This window comes from Perca flavescens, chromosome 23 (genome assembly GCF_004354835.1).
Source record: "Perca flavescens isolate YP-PL-M2 chromosome 23, PFLA_1.0, whole genome shotgun sequence".
In the NCBI taxonomy this organism is placed as follows: Eukaryota; Metazoa; Chordata; class Actinopteri; order Perciformes; family Percidae; genus Perca; species Perca flavescens.
Window position 1 is genome coordinate 13,731,668 of NC_041353.1, and position 14,783 is coordinate 13,746,450.

At 45.2% G+C, this 14,783-nt stretch overlaps 1 protein-coding gene across 1 annotated transcript; it reads left to right on the plus strand.

The window, feature by feature from the left end:
* The first annotated feature begins 291 nt into the window (after positions 1-291).
* Positions 292-12,784, plus strand: lmod2b (leiomodin 2 (cardiac) b). The gene is made up of 6 exons (XM_028570339.1): positions 292-871; positions 1,159-1,620; positions 9,227-9,487; positions 9,628-9,846; positions 10,437-10,883; positions 12,388-12,784. Exons 1-6 carry the CDS (start codon positions 596-598, stop codon positions 12,412-12,414), a joined length of 1,692 nt encoding a protein of 563 aa, XP_028426140.1. The 5' UTR covers positions 292-595; the 3' UTR covers positions 12,415-12,784.
* Positions 12,785-14,783: the final 1,999 nt, after the last annotated feature.

Here is a 14,783-nt window from a genome sequence, read left to right on the forward strand (position 1 = left end):
CCAACACCTCTTTGCTGATGGCCATTCAGAGATCGAGCTTTTTGGCAACACATTATCTCTGTTTATCTTTCTAGTTCTGTTCTGTTGAGTCCAGTTGGTCTTTTTTGGCCATGAACAAAGCCACTCAGGCCATGGTGACAGACTGCTACGTTGACAGGCCACAGTCTCTGAGCTCACATGCTTTTTGTGGCTCTGTCTCTCAGAGCAGTGTCTCCCAAAAAAGACGCTGCATCATGGGGCCAACACTTTGGTACGTTCCCTTCTGATCCCTCTCTTAAGGCCCAAAGAGCAGCTGGCGAGATTAGAGAGGAGAGGACACCAACACACACACTCAAACACTCACACACTCACAGCAACACGGCCAGCCAGGATAGATCCGGTTCAGATTCATCCGGCTAGGATCACCTCAACTGGGCCCCTCATGTCCGTGGATCTCCAGCAACCTCACGGTGGACTTTGTCTTTTGTTGGAACCTCTACTCCCACACACCTACTTCATTTTGGGGTCCAGCCTGAACCGCATGCAACTCAAGAACTGGTCTTTCTGTGGTTGTTTAAACTCATATTGACCGGTCTGTGCTAATCACGCTTTGGCCATGAGCTGTTTTGGGTACCGCCGAGAGTTGAGTAAGTACGAAGATGTCGATGAGGACGAGCTCTTGGCTTCCCTCAGCCCTGAAGAGCTGGCTGAGTTGGAAAAGGAGCTGGTGGACATTGATCCTGACGCCAACGTGCCCATAGGACTTAGACAGAGAGACCAGACGGACAAGACCCCGACAGGCACCTTCAGCAGAGAGGCTCTCATGAAGTATTGGGAAAACGAGACACAGAGATTGCTGGAGGACGAGATAGGTGGAGGAAGCCCCAAACAGGTCAGTAATGATATTTAATTAGATTTGCTTGGCATTTGTACAATGTGCCTGAGCACGAAGCCAGCTTGTTTGAAGTTTTATCAGATATAACTTAAAACAGATTGCTTAAAAAAAGTTAAAAGTCATTTAAAGTACTAAAAGGAAAATCACAACAAATTACCCCTTATTCCACAGTTGCCTGAAAGCCATCTGTGTTAATTTAGCTTTACAATATACATGTTATTTGGTTTGAAGAAAACACATAATTACAGCATTGCATTTCACTGAATCATTTTATCAAAATACAGGATGAAGAAGAAGAGGAGTGTGTGACAGAAGAAAACAGCGGGGCAGAGGACGAAAAAGATGTTGAAAATGAGAAAGAACAGAAAAAGCACGAAACACAAAAGCAGAAGGAAGACGAAGATGAACAGGAAGAGGAAGAGGAGGAAGAGGAGAGTGAGGAAGAGGAGGAAGCTGTAACAGAGGAGGAGGAAGATCAGGAGGAGGAGGATGAGGAGGAGGAACAAGATAATATATTAAAACCTGAACCCTCAAAGGATTCTGGGGCTTTGATGTCACAGGCCGAAACCCCAATGCTACTGAAGCCGCAGAGGGTGGAGCCTATGAGACTGACCCCTCCCCCTCCACCTGCCGACCCGAACGCGACCGGAAACCCAACAGTTGTCGACGAAGCTCTCCAACAAGCTCTTAGTGACGACCCTGAACTCACAGAGGTTAATCTCAACAACATTGACGATATCTCACAGGTACGAATGCAGACATTATTAAAGCTAAAGTGTGCAACTATTATAATATAACAATTTTATATTAATGGGCGTCCGTTACATTGAAGCCACTGCCAAATGATTTGATACAAAGTTAATTAAGCATATCAGCTCCACAAAACTCTCTCTGTATTTCTCAGTATGGCTACAGTATATTTAGAAAAGGATGAAGTCTGGTTAGTTTGGCTCCGCCCTCCTACGTACTTACGCTCAATTTTGATTTCCCTTCAGTACTACGTCTTAGGTTTTCTCCAGCCAAATTTTTGGCGGTCCAATCAGCAAACAGAGGGGCTGAGAACGATGATGTTGAGGCCGTGCGCTAGAGTTGTAGTTCCGTAATGGCGGCGGAGAAAGATGTGAACGAAGCCATTCAGTCCGTTGTGGCAACGCTGCCGAATATCCAGAAGTTAAAGCCTGAGCAAGAACAATCTTTGCTGAGTTGTGTTGGTGGCCATGATGTTGTGGCCCTCCTCCCCACGGGGTTCGGGGAAAGTTTGATTTTCCAGCTCGCTCCGTTAGTGGTGAAGGAGTAGCTAAGGCTAGCGATGCTAAGCCGACGTCATGGCCAAACGTTAGCGATTGGTTATGGCAGTTCCAGAGTGGCTCTGGGCAAATCCAGTAGTTTTAAACTTCAACAGAGCACCCGCCTTCAAGGAAGTTAACACTTGGCAATGGAGAGTGGCCAGACTCTCTGTACAAATGTACCAGAGTCTGGTAGGACCAGGCTAAAGTCTGGTGACTTTGGCGCACAGAAGCTTGAGTGAAGATAATTACCTCTTGTGAAGACTCCATCATGTTTTTTTAATCCTCCGTGTCCTCCTTGGTTACAAGCAACTGTGTGGAGGAGGGGTGGGGGTGGTGCGCGATCATCAATACTTGCATCATATGGATGCAACTAGTGTAGTTGTCATTACTTAGAGTTCCTCATGTGGAAGACAGAAACTATACTATAGCTTTAAAGGTTTGTTTACATCAGTAATAGGTGTAAATACAGTGGTGTGGAAATTGAAGTATATTTACGAGAGGCAATTTCTCACGTTGAGCACACGAGTGCGTGTGTCGTTTAATTTAGAACATTTAAAGGGGCCGCAGTCCCTGAACAGTCATAATTACATGAAGTGACTAAGGACAGTAAATTACATGTATATGTATTACGTTTATCACTGCATGTAGAACCATATTAAAGGGGTGATAGAATGATTATATAGGGTATTTTACACTGTTCCTTAAGGTCTCCTAATGGGGTATGTAACATTGGTTGGGCTGAAAATTGCCCGAATGCTATTTTATTAGGCCCTTAACTACCCTGTGAATATGGCTCTATTTGGAACAAGAGCTTTTCTTCCAAATATGGTATGCTCATGAATATTCAGAATGAGCTACACGCTGATTGGTTTGAGCAAACTACATAGAAACACATGGGAGACTCGACAGCAGGTCTCATTGCAAAGTTATACATTGTTTGTCGGGCTATTACGTTATTAAATTCACTTCTGAGACTTTTTTAAGCGAGAAATCAACTATATAAAGCTCAAATATGGGCCGTTTTACGAAAATTGATGGCTTATTGCAAATTTGGTAAGACTGTGTGTCGGAGTTCAGCTGCCGGTGCTGCCTGTGTTGCTGCCTCGCTGCACGGCCTGCCTTCCTTTACACACCCCGGCCTGCTCTGAGCTCGATTGAGCTCCGTTACGGCTTGCAGCCCACAGCACTCGATACCCGCGCAAAGTCACCGTTTTGGGGTTAATGGACCAAACGCTGGTGCTCTGACAGATCTCCGGGGCCTGCAGCTCCCCTCTTCCTTCTAGCTAAATGGCCCGTGTGTGAGAGTGATAGCGCAGTCAGCGAGCTTGTTACACCAGCAATCTCTTACAAAAGTTCCAGTTAATCTTGGCTGGCTGTCAGCATAACTAGCTATATTTACAGTTTGAATTTTGTCACGCCACTTATACAACATATCTCTAAAGGTCTTATAAAGCTAACAACAGTGTCCGATTTCAAGTTAATGAATTTTTGTGAAGATTAGGGGTTTTGTTATCTATGACTGTCCCTTCAATCCTAGCTATGTGTAGCTAGCTACAAATCACGGATAGTTAGCTTCATTTTTGGCGTAATTTCTGTATATTTACAGTTTGAATTTCATCACGCCACGTATACAACATCTCCCTAAATGTCTTATAAAGCTAACAACGGTGTCCGATTTCAAGTTAATGAATATTTGTGAATTTCAGAGGAATTTTAGGAGGAGCTAGCTCTCATTGATAGAGCTACATCCAGCCGCAGGCTCTATCAATGAGACTCGCGGACAAGCGGCGTTTATTTCCCCAATCGTTTGTTTAAATAACTCAACACATTATAATTACACACATTAAAAGATTAACTGGAACCTGTGGTAACAGATTGCTGGCGTAACAAGCTCGCTGACCGTGCTCTCACTCACACACACCGGGCATTTAGCTAGCAGGAAGAGGGGAGCTGCAGGCCCTGGAGCTCTGTCAGAGCACCAGCGTTTAGTAGTCCATTATCCAAAAAACGGTGACTTTGTGCGGGTATGGAGTGCTGTGGGCTGCCAGTCGTGATGGAGCTCCAAGTACCTCAGAGCAGGCCGGGGTGTGTGAAGGAAGGCAGGTCGGGCGGCGAGGCAGCAACACAGGCAGCACCGGCAGCTGAATTCCGACACACAGTTGGACAAAATTTGCAATTAGCCATCCATTTTCGTAAAATGGCCCATATTTGAGCCTTACATAGTTGATTTCTCGCATAAAAAAGTTTCAGAAGTAGATTTTGTAATGGAATAGCAGAGATCTGCACGACCTAGATTCGGAAGACTACCTGATCTCAGGTCAGTTGTGTAGCCTATGTAAATGTTGGGGCGTGACCGTTCTCTTAATACACCCATGGGCTGACAAAGGTTCCGGTTTTTGGGAGGTTGACGTCAACTTCCAGCTTTGTTGGGATTTGCCCGTTTTCAGCGGCAGTTTCAAAATATGAAATTTTCATAGTAAAGGGGTATCAGTGGGACTTTGAGCTTCTATGTATGTCCTATTTACCCACCGAACTGTCGTTATTCAACTATGACAGGGTAAAATCGGTTTTGCATTCTATCACCCCTTTAAGAACAAGGTGCTGCGTTAATAATCAACAGTGTGTAGAACCACACTTAACAAATAAGGTGAATTATGTATGTCACATTCACTACACACGTCCCCACAGAATTCACCATATCAGAAGATAACCAGACAGTCAACGGGGAGGTGGCCGTATTAACCGACCACAACGGGTGCTTCCCGTCCTGACACGGGTGCGGGGCATGTAGTGTGAGAGGCCCGGGAGAGGGGGAAACAGGAGTTGGGGACAGGGCCGGAGGCCGTCCACGTCGTGGGGGCCGAGCCAGGTCGATTGGCCTGGCTACGTCCAAGTGAGCTGGTTTGAGGCGGTCAGTGGAGAGGCGCTCCGGTTTACCGCCCCTGTCCACCACAAAATGTTTGTCCCCTGACTCCAGAACGCGGAATGGGCCCTTGTAGGGCGGGCGTAGCGGTCCCCTGTGGGCATCTTGGCGAATGAAAACATAGTCGGCCGTCTGAAGCCCGGCGGGGACGTATGACTGAGGGTGGTCGTGACGGGAAGTGGGGACAGGTGCAAAAAGCATTGCATTGTCCAGTAGAGTAGTCCGCTGGAGTGTAGCAGACCAAGGAACCGTGGTGCTAGGGACAAAATCCCCTGGAACCCGCAGCGGCTGTCCATAAACAAGCTCTGCGGAAGAGGATTGAAGGTCCTCCTTTGGCGCAGTCCTGATGCCCAGCATCACCCATGGGAGCTTGTCGACCCAGTTGCTGTCTTTAAGGCTGGCCCGCAGGGCAGCCTTCATCGACCTGTGAAAACGTTCACAGAGCCCATTAGCCTGCGGGTGATATGCGGTCGTGCAGTGGAGGTTCACTCCGAGACCCAGCAGCTCCCGGTCGAAAGTGCTGTACTTCCGCTCACTGGGGCGCAACTGACGGCTGAAGAAAGCCAGTGGCTGCCAGGCCCCGTCCACCCACTGCTCGTAGACAGCACCAACAGCGTAGTCTGAGGCGTCTGAGGTGATGGCGATGGAGGCCGTAGGAGAAGGATGCGCCAGCATGGTGGCATTCGCCAGGGCTGCCTTAGTGGCAGCAAAAGCCTTGTCCCTGCACTCAGTCCAGTCCACAGCGTGTTTGGGTTTACCTTTCAAGGCCTCGTGCAAGGGCTGCATGAGCTGAGCGGCTTGAGGGATGAAGCGGTGGTAAAAATTCACCATGCCGAGGAACTCTTGCAGGGATTTGACAGTGAGCGGGCGTGGGAAATGTGTCACCCCCTCCACCTTTGATGGGAGAGGAACTGCACCATCCTTAGTGACTCTGTGTCCCAGGAAGTCAATGGTGGAGAGACCAAACTGGCACTTGGCAGGGTTGACAATCAGCCCATGTTGGCTAAGCCGCTCAAACAGTGTGCGGAGGTGTGCCAGGTGCTGAGACGTGGACGTGCTCGCTACCAGGATGTCATCCAAGTACACAAAAAGAAAAGGCAGGTCCCGCAAAACAGAGTCCATGAGGCGTTGAAAAGATTGAGCTGCGTTTTTAAGGCCGAACGGCATGCGCAGGAACTCAAAAAGACCAAACGGCGTGATCACTGCCGTTTTGGGAACATCCAGTGGGTGTACAGGCACCTGATGATATCCCCGGACGAGGTCCACTTTGGAAAAAATCACCTTACCAGCCAGATGCGCTGAAAAATCCTGTATGTTCGGGACTGGGTAGCGGTCAGGTGTCGTTGCCTCATTAAGCCGCCGGTAGTCCCCACAGGGGCGCCAGCCGCCACCAGGTTTGGGGACGAGGTGGAGGGGCGACGCCCACGGGCTGTTGGATCGGCGGATTATGCCCAGGTGTTCCATATTCGCGAACTCAGCCTTTGCCACGGCAAGCTTGGTCGGGTCGAGGCGCCTGGGCTGAGTGAGGGCTGGGAAACCGGCAAGTAGACGGTGGAAGACATCTGAGGCTGAGAGCATGCTAGACAGTCTTATGGAGTCAGCCCCGCTGAGCGTGCACGTATAAGAACAGAACGTGACTGCGTCGATCAAACGACAGTTCTTTACATCCACTAACAGCCCATGTGCACACAAAAAATCGGAGCCGAGGAGGGGAATGGCAACTTTCGCTGTAACAAAGTCCCAGCCAAACTGCTGTCCTTCGAAACACAATTCAATGTACCTCGTCCCGTATGTGCGGATGGGGCTACCATTAGCAGCTTCCATAGGGGGGCCGTGGCTGCCGGTCAACATGTCCAAACGGGAAGCAGGTAGGACGCTCCTCTGTGCTCCCGTGTCGCACAGAAAACGCTGTCCGGAGATGCTGTCACGGATGAAAAGCGGCCTGCCAACGCGGCCGACGTCCATGGCCATTACTTAGCGCCGGCCCGGGCGTTTCCCGACCTGCCGAAACTGCATGGTGAACGGAATTTGTTAGTCTTGGTTCCAAACTTTGCATGGTAAAAACACAAGCCTGAAGACAGTTGGGGGCAGAAGACTGCTGCCGACAAGAAGTTATTGCAGCAAGAAGGGTGGAGTCGTCCGGCGTCAGAGGAGCGATGTGCGCGGGAAAAAGCGCGGCCACACAACTTCCCTGACTCGCCAGGAAACATTTATCAGCCTCTTCAGCCAGTCTCCGACAGTGGTGTTGGCTAGTGCAGCTCTCACTTGGGAAGGCAGCTGACACAGGAAAAGCTGGATGAACAGAAAATCTGGTCTGTGCTCACCCAAGAGATCCAGCATACGGTCCATGAGCTCAGACGGTTTGCTGTCACCCAGTCCATGAAGGGAGAAAAGCCTGCTGGCTCTCTCAGCGTTCAAACGTTTGAGCGTCGTATACTTCTCAGTTGCCGGAGGAGTTTTTAGAAGGCTCACCACTCTAGATGCCGTTGAATTTCCGAGAGCCGACACAACGTAGTAGTACTTTGTTGTGTCCGCGGTGATCTCACGCAGAGCGAAATGCGCTTCAGTCTGGGCGAACCATGCCGATGCCGACGATTCCCAGAATTTCAGGGTAACAGCGTTAGTGGTCATGATCGTTTCGTGTCTCTGGATCCGTCCAGCAGACTAATGTCGGGGTCACCTGTGTGGAAATTGAAGTATATTTACGAGAGGCAATTTCTCACGTTGAGCACACGAGTGCGTGTGTCGTTTAATTTTTTTGCAAGAAAACAACTCTACAAGGAAAAAGGCGCTGACCAGCAACAAAACCCCGTAGCGTCTAACGTCATCACGCATTCAGAACATTTAAAGGGGCTGCAGTCCCTGAACAGTCATAATTACATGAAGTGACTAAGGACAGTAAATTACATGTATATGTATTACGTTTATCACTGCATGTAGAACCATATTAAGAACAAGGTGCTGCGTTAATAATCAACAGTGTGTAGAACCACACTTAACAAATAAGGTGAATTATGTATGTCACATTCACTACAGTGGTCAAAAAAGGCCTTCTGGATTAAAAAGGCTTTAATCAAGGTTTTTGAATCAAGTTTTGATTGTATGCCAGCTTATTTCTAGAACCAGGTGTCTTGCCATGGTTATCTAATGAGGCGCATAGTTACATATTTGGCCTAACCACTTTTCATGACTGAAAATGAACAATAACATGGTTTATTTCTTCTTGTGGTTTACTCAATGGCAAGTAGTAGCTAAGAAAGTTATTTTAATCATTATGGTGGAGTGGCAAGAGGATGACCTTTGTGTCAACTTGGTAAACACTGGCCTTACTGAAGTGTTAAATGTCTTCAGGGATTCTCTGACGTGGTGGTGGTAGGGGCAGGGGCTGGTGTCAAGTGAAAAGTATTTCCCTATAGTCCTTAAACTACCATTTTACCATTAAACACATTTTAAAGCTCTTTGTTTCAAAGTTTCAGTGTGGTATATCTTTTTTTGTTGCAATACAGATTAAATGACATTCTACATCAAAGATTCTCTATAACTAAAGATAGCACATTACATGCTGCCCCACAGATACAAACACTTCCTGTCTCCTAAGTGGGCGTGGCCTCGTTTTCAAGTGTAGTGAACGTCATGTGGTTGGATGAAAATTTATTTGCATCACATATTTATATTTTCTTTTGCCGACATATTTACACAGCTAAAAGCCATATTTAGCATTACGAAAATAACTTGTGTGTGGCGTTCACAAACGCTTAGCCTATCCATGTTGTCAGATCTCACAAGTTTGTTGTTGAGACATAAACAGGTCGTAAACAAAGTATACTCCTGATTTGTCCGTCTGATAAATGCCATTTTTGTGTCAAAATGTTTAAGGGGACACGTGGCTTCTGAAAATGTGGTCCAATATTTTTTTTGACTGATTACAGGGCGAAATAATCAGTCATAATCTGCGTTTATGTTCACTTCTCCCATTGGAATCAATACCTAGGACCTGCTGGTAGTCTCCTACAGATGTGTGGCAGTGGTCAAACCCACGTGACACAGACAGAAAAAATTCCTCTGAGTTGGGGCATCTCAGCTCTAAACTGTCTCTGTCTATATGCTTTCACGCTGAGAATATTTAAATTTACTTTATAGGAAACCCTAATCCGATTTGCTGAAGCACTGAGGTCCAACACACACGTGCGGGTCTTCAGCCTCGCCAACACCCGGGCCGACGACCCTGTGGCTCTGGCCATTGCTAAGATGCTGAGGGAGAACTCGTCCATCACCAGTCTGAATATAGAGTCCAACTATGTGACTGGAAAGGGTGTGATGGCGCTGGTTCAAGCACTTCCTGGAAACAACACCCTGACTGAGCTTCGGTTCCACAATCAGAGACACATGTGTGGAGGACAGGTTAGTTGCTCCTCACTCACTTCCCATTTTGTCTCAATCAAACAAATCTTCACTAAGCAACCAATCTCTGGTTAGCAGTTCTCCTTGTCTACCTGCATGTGCATGGTGTAACCAGGTGTAACAACAACTACACCCCACAGGTAGAGATGGAGATGGTGAAGATACTGAGGGAAAACTACACTTTGATCAAGCTGGGCTACCAGTTTAACCTGCCTGGTCCCAGGATGAGCATGACGGGGATCCTCACCAGGAACCAGGACCGCAAGAGACAGAAACGGCTGCAGGAACAGAAACAGCAGCAGCAGCAGAGCCAACAGGGGGCGCCAGATGGAGCCGTTAACCCCAGAACCACTGCACTGGTACGTAACTTTGCTCCATTATGGGAAGATGTACTGTACAATAGATAGGATTATCCTTCTGCATTACTGTTTTCAACGTCCACATCTCTGTGACAAACACTGACAAGCTCTTCAGCTAACAAGCTATATGCTAATGATATGCAACTTTGACAAAAGGTGGACTGGTTATATGTGGTAGGTATACTTTCAGTGTTTACTTGTCAAATAACATTTCAACTGCTTTCGCTTACTGTACTTCTCTTACTCTTGTCAGTTCAACTGGTTGTTTGCATACAAACTTACAGTGCACACAATTTCTCAAAGTTTTTTTATCATTTACAGTTAAAGTTACATTTTGAATGATTAAAAACATGCTTTCTCTGATTACGCTTCAAATGAGGCCTCAACTCTTTCAAATTTTGTACGTTTCAACTGACACTGCACACACTTTAGTGCTTCAACTGACGCTTCAACTACTTTGAATGCTTAAACTCCTATACAACATCTCACATGCAAACACACCTGCTTAGTGTTAACATCTGCAACACCCGCTATCCTTTTCTAGTTCTAAATGCATTTGTAATCATCCATTTTCCTCTCTCTGTCTCTAGAAAGGAACTCCTCGTTCACCTTACAGCTCCCCCAGAGCCTCACCTTGGTCCTCACCCAAACTTCCCCGCAGTGACCTGGCTAAAAAACATACTCCTCCTGCTCCACCTCCTCCCCCTCCCCCACCTCCTCCTCCCCCACCTCCCCCCCCATTGCCGCCTCCCCCACAGCGGGAGAAGAAGCCCACCAGGATGATTGCGGAGGTCATCAAGGCACACGAGGCGGGAAGCAAGAAGATGAGAAAGACAAAAGGTAAGAAGGGCAAGAAGGGGAAGGAGTCGGGGAAAGAAGAGACGAGTAGCATCCTGAAGGAGCTCAAGAACGCGCTGAGGCCCGTGTCGGTTGAGAGGCGAGGGGAGGAGCACAGCAGGCCGTCCACGCCAATAAGGTCAGCCCACGACCAGCTGATGGAGTCCATTCGCAACAGCAGCACCTGCCGCCTGAAACGGGTGAGTGGATGGATTTATTCAACAAAAAAACTTATTTCCAATCGTATTAACAGTGGTATTGTCCCCTAAATGCTATATCAGATTGAAGCTGGATTATATAGAAATGTATTAAAGAACTTTCCTCTTCTGCAAGCAGTCAAGCAATGTCCTTAATGCAAAACTGCATTAAGGGCACCTACAGGCAAACTGAACAAGTAGGAAGTTAATTTAGATGAGGGTAACACAGAGTCAGTGGTGTCTGAGTCATGGTATGTTCTGTCTCTACACTGGGGTAGACAGGCAAAAGGCTGCTTACCACCAGCCAACACTGTGATCTGATCACAATGCCAATTACAGCCAAAGACAGAGATACAGAAAAGCCAAAATGTAGCCAATATTAATGTCAGCCAAGCCGGTCAAGTGGTTTAACCCTGAAGAGGAAGATAAGCTGATACAGATAAAGAAAGAAGGGTAGAAAACAAAGACAACGAGACAAACAAATAAGAGAGCATCATGTTTATCTCATCTAAAAACAAATTGATGCAGCTGAACTTCTTTTGTTTTATCTTAGAGAAGAGAATGAAGTATTACCTTGGCTGAAGCTTTAGCACAGCTTGTTACATTGGTAGAGTGGAAAATCAGCTGAGGCCTCAGATGGCAGGGTCTCCTAGCTGTAAAATTCCTGCCACTTAGTGAAGGTATTTATAGAAACTGTTCAGTGGAGCTTTGACAAAGACAGATATGACACGTTATCTGTTGACACCACAGAGGACGCATAGATTTGATGCAATGTCTTGGTTTGCAAGCTTATCAAGAAAGATGATATTTTAAATATTATACTGAATAAAATACTGCAATCATGATTCCTCAAAAATCCCCTTTTAAAAAGCATAATATAAAAAGGCTACAATTAGTGTACACGGCCAGCAGCGGGTTAGCTAAGCTTATCATAAAGACTGGAAACAGGGGGAAACAGCTAGCCTGGCTCCATCTAAAGGTGACAAAATCCACCTATACTGTTGCAGCTCCTGTAAAACTCACTAATTACCATGTTATATATATATATATTAAAGCCACAAACTGTTATTTTTACACTTTTATTTCTGTATTGATTAAATAAACCAGATTGTTAGCTAGCTACTTCCCTCAGTTTCTGGTTTTCAAGTTAGGCTAAGCCAAGCTAACTGGTTGCTGGCTATAGCCTATCATACAAACATGAGAGTGCTATCATTATTCTCTGTAACTTTCGTCTCTTTCCTTAAATGTATGACTAAAAGTTGCTCGAACATTTGATGCAAAATTTGACACACTTGTAGTCTAGCTAGTGTAACAACCAGAAAAATGAGCCACTATAAATGAGCTTTACACGTTATGAAAACAGGCCATTTCATGGGAAATGTGAGAAGTCATGGCCAACTTTTCGATGTTACTCAGTCAGGACCACTTACTCATGTCCATTCCTTTCATTTGTAATAATGCCTTCACTGCCTGTATTTAAAACTGACAAAGCATTGTCATTTTCCAGGTGGAAGTCCCACATTATCTACGATAATACAAGCAGACGTAAAAGGGGTCTCTTCGTTGCCATGGCAATTGGGGAGTCTGCATAATGATGATGATGATGTTAATGGAGTGATGAAAGGACACGATGAAAACATGTTGGTGGTGCTTAGCAGACAAAAACTGAATTCTTACTCATGAAAAAGAAAATATACTGGAGATTTGCACTGCAGTAACAGTTTTACAAGTTGTTTTTTAAAAGTATTCAAGTATACTTGGAAATGGTATTTGTATTTTAATTTTGAAATGAGTTGACTGAGCAGTTTACTGATATGTTTTCTAATTCACCGTTTTCTTGTAAAATTGTAAATACGATCTGTTGATGGTTGAATAATGTGTTCATTTCTAAATATAACCATTTGGTGTTTACAATACTTGTCCGTGTATGTGGACTGTTTTCTTGTTCTTTGGTTTTCTGGATGAGTTCCATTTGAAAGAAAAGAGTCAAGCTGTTATGCAGCAGTGTTTTTATCTGTGAGTCAGCTACTGGTCAAGCACCACTGATGCACATTCCCACTCAGACCCACTCACAATACACCCACTCCAGTCAGCTTGTATTAGAGCAGGGCTTTGGGGCACTTTGTCTGAATAATTAAACAATGCATGGCAAGCGAAGGGAAAGAATAGACACTCACTGCTAGTACCACTGACATCACAGAATCAACTTTTAAGCAGAAATCACAAGATCAAATAAAAAGCTGTGGGCTACTTCAAAAAACTGCACGACACAATGTCTTTAAAGTGAGACTAACTTTTGAAAGAAGAATTAACACATTCTTCCTCTTTAAAATGGAAAGTTGAATTTCCAAGCAGTAAAACACACCCTTGCTCAGATCAATACACTCAGGGCATTTGCAGCTACTTTGGTCTGGTATGACCAGTAGCGGCTACTGTTAGCTCATGCTACCAAATGTACTTTGTAACTGACATAACTGGGTCAGTTTGCTAACTTTATGACTCTTTTATCCTATATTTGTCAATTATGGGATAATGCTAACCAAATGTCATAGTAGAACCAGTAGAGAAAAGTAAGCAAAATGTCCGTTGTAGGGCAATATCTTCCTAAAGTTTGCTAACATTAGCCACCATGAGCTACTGGATTTATTGATTAATTCAATCCCACCAACCGAATAAATCTAGAAAAGTTGTACCTACTGTACCTATAACTTTTAACTTGACATTTTAACCTGTTTTTTGGTGCTGCTACGATTTTTATGTTGTATTTAAAGCAAGAACACATAACACATTTGATGGACAAGACCCAAAAACCAAAGGATTTAGCCAATTAAGAGATGCTCGGTCAAAAGAGACACATTGACAAGATAGAAAGGGAGGGAGAAACCGATAAAGTGGGGTAAGTAGAAACACTTGGGGAGAGAGAGAGAGAGAGAGAGAGAGAGGTGACAGGTTGAGAAGGAGAGACCAAAAGCATGTGAGGGGAGGGGAGGGAGGGTGGTGGGGGGGAGCCAGGGGCTGAGAGATGTGAGCTATTAGCATCCTAATCCTGGTCCTGTATTTGTTGATGTGTCTTGGAAGAATTCCCTGACTCCTAAATCCACAGTGCAGCCGTTTAAAGCAGCACGGACAGGGGTTCAAGGATGGCAACAATGAGAAAACTACAAATTACGTTATGGCTGAAAATGAAAATGGCTGGGTTAGTGCGCTGAAGCACTAAAGGGAGGGAACGGGATGAGGAGGAGGGAGGAGCGAGCTAGGCTTTGTTTTGTTTGAAAATACTTTGAACGTCAACAAGAAGTAAGGTCACCCAAAATCACTTAGAGCACCTTTAACACTGAGCTACAAAATACTTAGTCACAACACTCAGGTCCTTTGACCTTTGCATTCCTTCCCAATGTATGGGTGCAGAGTTGCCGTTTTACAAATTAAAACTATTCTACTGTGCTAATTTTAAGCTGCCGAAACCCTAAAATGCAAATCTAGCTTCAAGTTTACTAAAAGTGCAATTTCATCAATAACCTAATATCCTACTTCTGGTTTCTACTTAGCTAAACAAGCAAGGTATTGGACATCTGGCTGTATTGTAACAGCAACAATATTTTTGTATATAATGTATATAATTATGTATGCTATCTAGCCTCGATTGCAAAGAGTTGCAAACATTTTGCATCACAGGTGATGTAATATTGTAGCCAGTTTATTATACTTATTAACAAGTTTCATCAGACAGAAAGTTACACTGAGTGTAACAATTGTCAAAATACAAATAGTGTCACTTCTATAAATGCTTCTGTTTGTTTCTATGTGTGTATTGTGTGTGTTGGTCAGGGGTGTTTGTGGAAAGTGTCATTCCCGCTCTAATCCCTCTCATAAACTCTGCAGCAAAGAGAACTGTTACAGTGT